This window comes from Balaenoptera musculus, chromosome 20 (genome assembly GCF_009873245.2).
Source record: "Balaenoptera musculus isolate JJ_BM4_2016_0621 chromosome 20, mBalMus1.pri.v3, whole genome shotgun sequence".
NCBI lineage: Eukaryota > Metazoa > Chordata > Mammalia > Artiodactyla > Balaenopteridae > Balaenoptera > Balaenoptera musculus.
Genome location: NC_045804.1, coordinates 48,187,175 through 48,196,722, shown reverse-complemented (window position 1 = coordinate 48,196,722; position 9,548 = coordinate 48,187,175). Strand labels below are relative to the sequence as shown.

General features: G+C 44.1%; 1 protein-coding gene across 3 annotated transcripts in view; it reads left to right on the top strand.

Moving 5' to 3' along the window:
• Positions 1-16: 16 nt before the first annotated feature.
• Positions 17-9,548, top strand: part of ZZEF1 (zinc finger ZZ-type and EF-hand domain containing 1) — a 113,732-nt gene continuing 104,200 nt past the window's right edge. For all 3 annotated transcript variants that reach the window (XM_036836311.1, XM_036836312.1, XM_036836313.1), the window contains exon 1: positions 17-495. In XM_036836311.1, the coding sequence (XP_036692206.1) occupies positions 142-495 (354 nt within the window). In that variant the 5' untranslated portion in view covers positions 17-141. The remainder of the gene's footprint in view (positions 496-9,548) is intronic.

Below are 9,548 nucleotides of genomic sequence, written 5' to 3'. Positions count from 1 at the left end.
CGCTTGTCGGCGAGGAAGCCGGAAGCCGCAGCCGCCGCCGTCCCTTCCCCGTCCCCGCCCGCCGGGTGCCGTCGGAGGTTGACAGGTCGTGGCGGGGAGGCGGCGGCGGCGGCAGAGCCGGGCGCCCGAGACGGAGACCTCATGGGGAACGCTCCGAGTCACAGCAGTGAAGACGAGGCGGCAGCTGCCGGGGGCGAGGGCTGGGGTCCGCACCAGGACTGGGCCAAGGACTCGGGCACGACCCCCGGCCCGGGCCCCGCGGCTCCGGCGCTACCTCCCGCCGCAGCGCTACTGGAGCCGGCCCGACTGCGAGAGGCGGCGGCTGCGCTGCGGCCCGCGCCGCCCTGCGAGTCTCTGGTGTCCAGGCACCACGGCGCGCTTTTGCGCTGGCTGGAAGAGCGGCTGGGCCGCGGCGAAGAGTCCGTCACCCTGGAGCAGTTCGGGGAGCTGCTGGAGGCTCGTGGCGCCGGCTTCTCGGGCGAGCGGTTCGAGGAGGTCAGGGTTGACTGGCGACTGTGGGGCGGGGGCAGGGCGGTCGCCCCCAAGGGCGTGAAGAGGTGGGCGGTGGCTTTGGAGAGGCTGGGCAGGAACCCATAGGGTCTGCAGGTTCCCAGAATAGGACCATGAGTGTGCCGGGACTCACAGTGGGCGCTTCCAGCCTGTTCACTTCGGGAGGCGACTGTGAATCTCTTTAACCTTTATTAGAGGTGTGGAAATCCTAGACTAGGCCGTTCTTGCTCGGAAGTACTGGACAAGTGTAGATGTCTTTGCATGTTGCTGTAGTATAGACCTTTGTGCTGTTGCCTGACGCTGCATCAACTACCCTCTGGAGCTTCCTTATCATGCTCCAGAATGGTTTAAGGGAGATGTGCTCTAGGGATCAAGGGGGTGGCCATGAAAACCATTCTGTTTTATTGGCCAGTGGGTTTTTGCAGAGACCCTTCTGAATCCAGTGTGTGGGCCTGACGAATGTGGGAGGAGAATAACACATATTGGAAATTTTCACATTCTGAAAGCCATTCTCATCATGCAGAAACTAGCTTTTCCAAAACACACATTCGTTTTAGAACTTTGAAAAGTCATATTTTCCACTCATTTAAACCTACCTAGAACCTAAAACTGATAGGCAAATACCAGGTTTCCTGTCACTACTTGTAATTATATGTAATAGTTTTGGGCATAATCACCAACATTGTCTCAGTTAAGTGATGAACAGCAAATTGATATGGCAACAAAATATTTTCCTAGAAAGGGATCTTAGAAATTATCTGTACTGCATTTTTCATTTTAGAGTTAAGAACTGATCCAGGATCACCCTGTGAATCATTGGCAAAACGGAGACTGTCACTCAGATCTCTTGGTTTTTTGTTTGTTTTTCTTACATCACACTACCTCCTTCTTGGAGCCCTGTTTCTTTAACTCCACAATGTTATAACAAAAAGGTGCTTAATTTGTGAAAATGGGTAAACCATGTAGTATATTCAGTGTCAATGAAGGGTGAGTGCATAAAACAGTAAACTGACAGGTACTTGTAATGCCATTAAAAAGTGATGTACACTTTAAAACCAGAGGCTTTTAAAATATTTTAAGGATGTTTTCCTCTACATGGCCAGAATTCATATAATGTGGTTTGTGTGTTTCTTATATTTTCCTTTTAAAAATACCTGTAAAGAATCCTGACTTTTGAAAATGTTGGTCATATAACTTAGTGAAGTGTCTCCATTTTTTTTTTTTTTAATTCCAGGAGCATACATAATACTTTCCACTCTATCTTTTTGTTTTGTTCTGTTTTGTTTTTTGGCCATGCTGCGTGGCTTGTGGGATCTTATTTCCCTGACCAGGGATCAAACCTGGGCCCCCTGCAGTGGAAGTGTGGAGTCCTAGTTACTGGACTGCCAGGGAATTCCCAATACTTTCCACTCTAGTCCTAGGTGTATAAAGAGAAAATGAAGCAGTGTCAGAAAGAGCTGTGCAGATCTCTTGAAGGAGTTAGCACATTTCAGAATTGTCCAAAAGAGAATGGAGAGAAACAGTGTTTACATTGTGAGAGTGTCTGACAGGAATAGAGCTACAGGACTCCCGTAATGTAAGGCCAGGAGTCCTCGAGGTGTGGTCCAGAATTCACTCAAGGGCTGTGACGTTATCCGTTCATTCATTGAGCAAATATTTGTTGGGCATATACTGAGTGCTCAGCACTTGGATGACAGTGGACAAAGCAGATAACTTGTTCTTAAAGAGTATCTAGTACTGAAAGTGATGCACATTAACCCAGCAATTATAGGTGTGGTGAGTATTATCCAAGGGAAAGCATAGTGAAAAAATAGGAGTACTTAACCTCATCCAGGGTGTCAAGGAAGACTTACCTGAGAAAGTTAACTTTTCAGCTCTGATTTGAAGGCTGAAAGCAGACAAGGAACAGAGGTGTTAGCAGTGTTTCAGGCAGAGGGAGTCGAATACACAAGTCCCAAGTCCAGAGAATAGAGAATCAGAAAGAATGGTAGGATGTGTTATGGTTACAAAACTGCTTCAAGGGACAGAAAATCCAGTGCATCAGTGCTTTAAATGATAAAGAAGCTTTTTATGTGAAAGTCCACTTAGGCAGTCCAGGATTGATATGGCAGTTTCACAGTTATCAGGGACCTGACTCTGTCCATCTTCTTGTGCTGTCATCCTCCACAGTCACCTTCACTTAATGACCCAAATGACCTGTTGCTGTTGCTTTGCACAACCAGCAGGAAAGGGAAAAGTAAGGAGAGGGCCACAAACCTGTTTGGCCAAACCCAGTCACATGGCTACACTTAACTGCAAGGGAGGCTGGGAAAGATCCTTATTCCATGGCCGTATATTCAGCTAAAAATCAGGATTTAATTACTGAGGAAGAGGAAAACAGATATTGGGTTACAATTTCATAAACTGCAGCAGGAGGAGAACAAGGCTAGGAAGCAGGCAGGGACCAGATTGTAGAGCAGGTTCTCATCGGTGTATAGTATTTACTAGTGTAATGGTAAGAGTTTCCAAGTTGTACATGTTGGTTCTTCCGGCTCCTGTTGCCATCCATGTGTACCCAGCTGTCTTGTCTTCACATTCCTGTGACCTCAGTTGCTTGAGGTGTTGTCCTAAAAAAATTCTTGAACTTGTACCAAAGACCAAAGTCTGAAACGTTATCATTTTATAGTACAACACACCTTTTCTCTTGGTGGGTGTGGTCCATGGAGAAGGACTCTTTGATTTGCTCACAGGGAGCAATATTTAATTTAATTGACTCCTATGTAGAAGAGGAATTAGAGTTAAATTCTTATTTGACATCAGAGATTAGAGATTAGATATTGTGCTCTTAATATGATAAGCTTCCAGAGAATCATGTATGCTCTGGAGCAGGAAAAAAGTGCTGAACACAGGATGATAGCAGATGCCTTGAATGTGGGAATTTAGTACGAATAGGTCTTATTTTAGTAATTTTCTGTATTAGCTTTGGTGCCTACTTTGTGAAATTCGTTGGGTTGTAAAGTTTGAAGGAAGGACCATTTTCTTTTTTGAATTTTATTTTATTTATTTTTTATGCAGCAGGTTCTTATTAGTTATCCATTTTATACACATCAGTGTGTACATGTCAATCCCAATCTCCCAATTCATCCCACCACCACCCCACCCCCTGCCACTTTCCCCCCTTGGTGTCCATATGTTTGTTCTCTACATGTGTGTCTCTGTTTCTGCCCTGCAAACTGGTTCATCTGTACCATTTTTCTAGGTTCCACATATATGCGTTAATATACGATATTTGTTTTTCTCTTTCTGACTTACTTCACTCTGTATGACAGTCTCTAGATCCATCCATGTCTCTACAAATGACCCAATTTCGTTCCTTCTTATGGCTGAGTAATATTCCATTGTATACATTACCACATCTTTTTTAAAAAATAAATTCATTTATTTTATTTTATTTATTTATTTTTGGCTGCGTTGGGTCTTCATTGCTGCGCATTGGCTTTCTCTAGTTGCGGCGAGCGGGGGCCCCTCTTTGTTGTGGTGCGCGGGCTTCTCATTGCGGTGGCTTCTCTTGTTGTGGAGCACAGGCTCTAGGCACGCGGGCTTCAGAAGTTGTGGCGCACAGGCTTAGTTGCTCTGCAGCACGTAGGTTCTTCCCGGACCAGGGCTCGAACCCGTGTCCCCTGCATTGGCAGGCAGATTCTTAATCACTGCACCACCAGGGAAGTCCCCACATCTTCTTTATCCATTCGTCTGTCAGTGGGTATTTAGATTGCTTTCATGACCTGGCTATTGTAAATAGTGCTGCAGTGAACACTGGGGTGCATGTGTCTTTTTTTTTTTTTTAATTAATTAATTTATTTATTTTTGACTGCATTGGGTCTTCGTTGTTGGGTCTTCGTTGCTGCACGCAGGCTTTCTCTGGTTGCTGCGAGCGGGGTCTGCTCTTCGTTGTGGTGCGTGGGCTTCTCATTGAGGTGGCTTCTCTTGTTGCAGAGCTCGGGCTTTAGGCACGTGGGCTTCAGTAGTTGTGGCACTCAGGCTCAGTAGTTGTGGCTCGCGGGCTTAGTTGCTCCGCAGCATGTGGGATCTTCCCAGACCAGGGCTCGAATCCGTGTCCCCTGCATTGGCAGGCGGATTCTCAACCACTGTGCCACCAGGGAAGTCCCGCATGTGTCTTTTTGAATTATGGTTTTCTCAGGGTATATGCCCAGTAGTGGGATTGCTGGGCCATATGGTAATTCTATTTTTAGTTTTTTAAGGAACCTCCATACTGTTCTCCATAGTGGCTGTATCAATTTACATTCCCACCAACAGTGCAAGAGGGTTCCCTTTTCTCCACACCCTCTCCAGCGTTTGTTGTTTGTAGATTTTCTGATGATGCCCATTCTAACTGGTGTGAGATGATACCTCATTGTAGTTTTGACTTGCATTTCTCTAATAATTAGTGATGTTGAGCAGCTTTTCATGTGCTTCTTGGCCATCTGTATGTCTTCTTTGGAGAAATGTCTATTTAGGTCTTCTGCCCATTTTTGGATTGGGTTGTTTGTTTTTTTAATATTGAGCTGCTTGAGCTGTTTATATATTTTGGAGATTAATCCTTTGTCTGTTGATTCGTTTGCAAATGTTTTCTCCCATTCTGAGGGTTGTCTTTCATCTTGTTTGTAGTTTCCTTTGCTGTGCAAAAGCTTTTAAGTTTCATTAGGTCCCACTTGTTTATTTTTATTTTTATTTCCATTACTCTAGGAAGTGGATCAAAAAAGATCTTGCTGTGATTTATGTCAAAGAGTGTTCTTCCTATGTTTTCCTCTAAGAGTTTTATAGTGTCCGGTCTTACATTTAGGTCTTGAATCCATTTTGAGTTTATTTTTGTGTATGGTGTTAGGGAGTGTTCTAATTTCATTCTTTTACATGTAGCTGTCCAGTTTTCCCAGCGCCACTTATTGAAGAGGCTGTCTTTTGTCCATTGTATATTCTTGCCTCCTTTATCAAAGAAAAGGTGACCATATGTGCGTGGGTTTATCTCTGGGCTTTCTATCCTGTTCCACTGATCTATATTTCTGTTTTTGTGCCAGTACCATATTGTCTTGATTAGTGTAGCATTGTAGTATAGTCTGAAGTTAGGGAGTCTGATTCCTCCAGCTCTGTTTTTTTCCCTCAAGACTGCTTTGGCTATTTAGGGTCTTTTGTGTTTCCATACAAATTTTAAGATTTTTTGTTCTAGTTCTGTAAAAAATGCCACTGGTAATTTGCTGGGATTGCATTGAATCTGTAGATTGCTTTGGGTAGTGTAGTTATTTTCACAATATTGATTCTTCCAATCCAAGAACATGGTATATCTCTCCATCTGTTTGTGTCATGTTTGATTTCTTTCATCAGTGTCTTATAGTTTTCTGAGTACAGGTCTTTTACCTCCTTAGGTAGGTTTATTCCTAGGTATTTTATTCTTTTTGTTGCAATGGTGAGTGGGATTGTTTCCTTAATTTCTCTTTCTGATCTTTCATTGTTAGTGTATAGGAATGCAAGAGATTTCTGTGCATTAATTTTGTATCCTGCAACTTTACCAAATTCATTGATTAGCTCTAGAAGTTTTCTGGTGGCATCTTTAGGATTCTCTATGTATAGTATCATGTCATCTGCAAACAGTGACAGTTTTACTTCTTCTTTTCCAATTTGTATTCCTTTTATTTCTTTTTCTTCTCTGATTGCTGTGGCTAGGACTTCCAAAACTATGTTGAATAGTAGTGGCGAGAGTGGATATCCTTGTCTTGTTCCTGATCTTAAAGGAAATGCTTTCAGTTTTTCACCATTGAGGATGATGTTTGCTGTGGGTTTGTCGTATATGGCCTTTATTATGTTGAGGTAGGTTCCCTCTGTGCCCACCTTCTGGAGAGGTTTTTTTTTTTTTTTTTAATTATTTATTTATTTATGGCTGTGTTGTGTCTTCGTTTCTATGTGAGGGCTTCCTCTAGTTGCGGCAAGCGGGGGCCACTCTTCATCGCGGTGCGCGGGCCTCTCACTATCGTGGCCTCTCTTGTTGCGGAGCACAGGCTCCAGACGCGCAGGCTCAGTAATTGTGGTGCACGGGCTTAGCTGCTCCGCGGCATGTAGGATCTTCCCAGACCAGGGCTCGAACCCGTGTCCCCTGCATTAGCAGGCAGATTCTCAACCACTGCGCCACCAGGGAAGCCCTTCTGGAGAGTTTTTATCATAAATGGGTGTTGAATTTTGTCAAAAGCTTTTTCTGCATCTATTGAGATGATCATATGGTTTTTCTCCTTCAATTTGTTAATATGGTGTATCACATTGATTGATTTGCGTATATTGAAGAATCCTTGCATCCCTGGGGTAAATCCCACTTGATCATGTGTATGATCCTTTTAATGTGTTGCTGGATTCTGTTTGCTAGTGTTTTGTTGAGGATTTTTGCATCTATATTCATCAGTGATATTGGTCTGTAATTTTCTTTTTTTGTAGTATCTTTGTCTGGTTTTGGTATCAGGGTGATGGTGGCCTCATAGAATGAGTTTGGGAGTATTCCTTCCTCTGCAGTTTTTTGGAAGGGTTTGAGAAGGATGGGTGTTAGCTCTTCTCTAAATGTTTGTTAGAATTCACCTGTGAAGCCATCTGGTCCTGGACTTTTGTTTGTTGGAAGATTTTTAATCACAGTTTCAATTTCATTACTTGTGATTGGTCGGTTCATATTTTCTATTTCTTCCTGGTTCAGTCTTGGAAGGTTATACCTTTCTAAGAGTTAGTCCATTTAAGGAAGGACCATTTTTATTCATTTGTTTACTGTCTTAGCACAGTCCCAACTCATAGCCAGTGCTCAGTAGGTATTTTCCCCATGGAGCCCTCAGTTTGATTTGACAGATTGAATATGGTACAGTCCTCATTCTCCAACCTTATATTTTATATTCAATCCGTAACCTTTTAATAAGAAAATTTTTCTTCTCTTTTTTTTTTTCCACACCGCACGGTTTGTGGGATTTTAGTTTCCTGACCAGAGATTGAACCTAGGCCCTCAGCAGTGAGAACGCAGAGTCCTAACCGCTAGACCACTAGGGAATCCCCAAGAAGGTATTTCTTGACATTGGAGGAAACAGTTAAATACAGTTTTAGTGAAAACTTAAAAAGGTTCTTAGTCACTGTTGGGTTTAGAGGAAATTTGGAGAAAAATACCATCTTAGCATTATCATGTCATAGTATTGATCAATTAATTTAGAATGGCTCTGAGCCCAAGAACTATGCAAATAGAATTATGCAGATGTAATTCTGTACCCTGTGAAGACACAGAGTGTGAGAGACATGTGAATGTACCGTAATGCGGAAGCAGGCTACAAGCATTGCTTACCCTCAGCTCAGAGTCTGTAGAGGCTCCCCACTGCTTGAGGGATCAAGTACATATTCCTCTGAATGAGTCGGAGCCCACAGGCCAGCCTGTCTCCCTGTCTGACCTTATCTACCTCTGTCCCCTGTGGGACACCTGCCTTGTCCTGTGTGTGGACCTTGCTTCTATGAGTTCTTCAAGATTCCCTGCCTTGGCACCATCACCTGGTCGGGACCAAGCCTTTCCTGTGGCATGATTCGGATGGCTTCTATATGATCATATTTTCAGTCCTACCCTTGAGGCTCTTGTTTCCTGTTCTGTACAGGTCTTCTGGCACTTAGAGCACACTGTGTAGCCTTGCTCTGCCATGGGGCTCTGAGGCACTGCCTGCACTTCTCCAGCACACAGGAAGACTTCAGTAAGCGTTGGCCATTGATAGTGATGAGGCAGTGCAGAAGAGGAAGATCCTGGGGGAATTGGAGGTTATTCAGGCTCTTTGTGCTTTGCTTTGGGGGGAGTGATGGTATTGGCTTTCTTTTGGAGAACTTCACAATCCATGAGAGCTATGGAGGAAAGGTCACAGATCTGTTTTGCCTTTCCCTGATTTCCAGAATACCACTACATTATGGACTGTCTTGCTTTAGAAACTTCAGTGGCTTCCCATTGCCTTCACAATCAAATGTTAGTCTAACATTTAGGTCTTTATACCCTTCCACTCTTACCTCCCAGTGCTATTTAGCCAGCCGTGTCCGTTTACTGTTTCCCATATATGAGGGGAATTTTGTCCTTTGCTCCCTTTCTCTCGCTTCAGCCCTTTGCTCCCTCCTAAGCCCTTTCCACTTTCAAGGACCACATAGAAGCATTTAACAGTAGCATGGGAGTTTGGGAAAGGCTTCACCAAACCAAAGCTTGAGAAGCTGAAAGAATTTGCCGGGAAAAGAAAGAAAGGGATATTCCATTTGAAAGGCACAGCATGTGCAAATATAGTGAGAGAAAGCAAAACTTGGGGAATGATGTTTCTTTGGGACCTGGTCTAGAGTCTGAGTTGGCTGGGACCTTTGTAGCCATTGCAGGCAACCTGTCCCTCACCTGCCCCAGGATCCCTTCTGTAACATCCTGGACAGTTAGCGTGTTAAAGGTATCAGCGAGTTTTCTGATTTATTTACTTATTTATTTTTTACATTTTAAAAAATAAATTTATTTATTTTATTTATTTATTTTTGACCGCATTGGGTCTTTGTTGCTGTGCACGGGCTTTCTCTAGTTGTGGTGAGTGGGGGCCACTCTTCGTTGTGCTGCACGGGCTTCTCATTGTGGTGGCTTCTCTTGTTGTGGAGCCTGGGCTGTAGGCGCATGGGCCTCAGCAGTTGTGGCATGTCGGCTCAGTAGTTGTGGCTCATGGGCTCTAGAGCTCAGGCTCAGTAGTTGTGGCGCAGGGGCTTAGTTGCTCCACGGCATGTGGGATACTTTCTGGACCAGGGCTCGAACCCGTGTCCCCTGCATTGGCAGGCTGACTCTTAACCACTGTGCCACCAGGGAAGTTCCGAGTTTGCCGATTTATAAGTCTGCCTGTTCCACTGTTCTTTTTTAGACTGAGCTTGAGAATTGGGCCCTGGACTCAGCCTACTTGTGGGCAAATCCTAGTTCCACCATCCTCAAGCCGTGTGACCTTGATTGACTTACATGACCACTCTGGGTCTCAGTTGCCTCACCTATAAAATGAGCATAATAA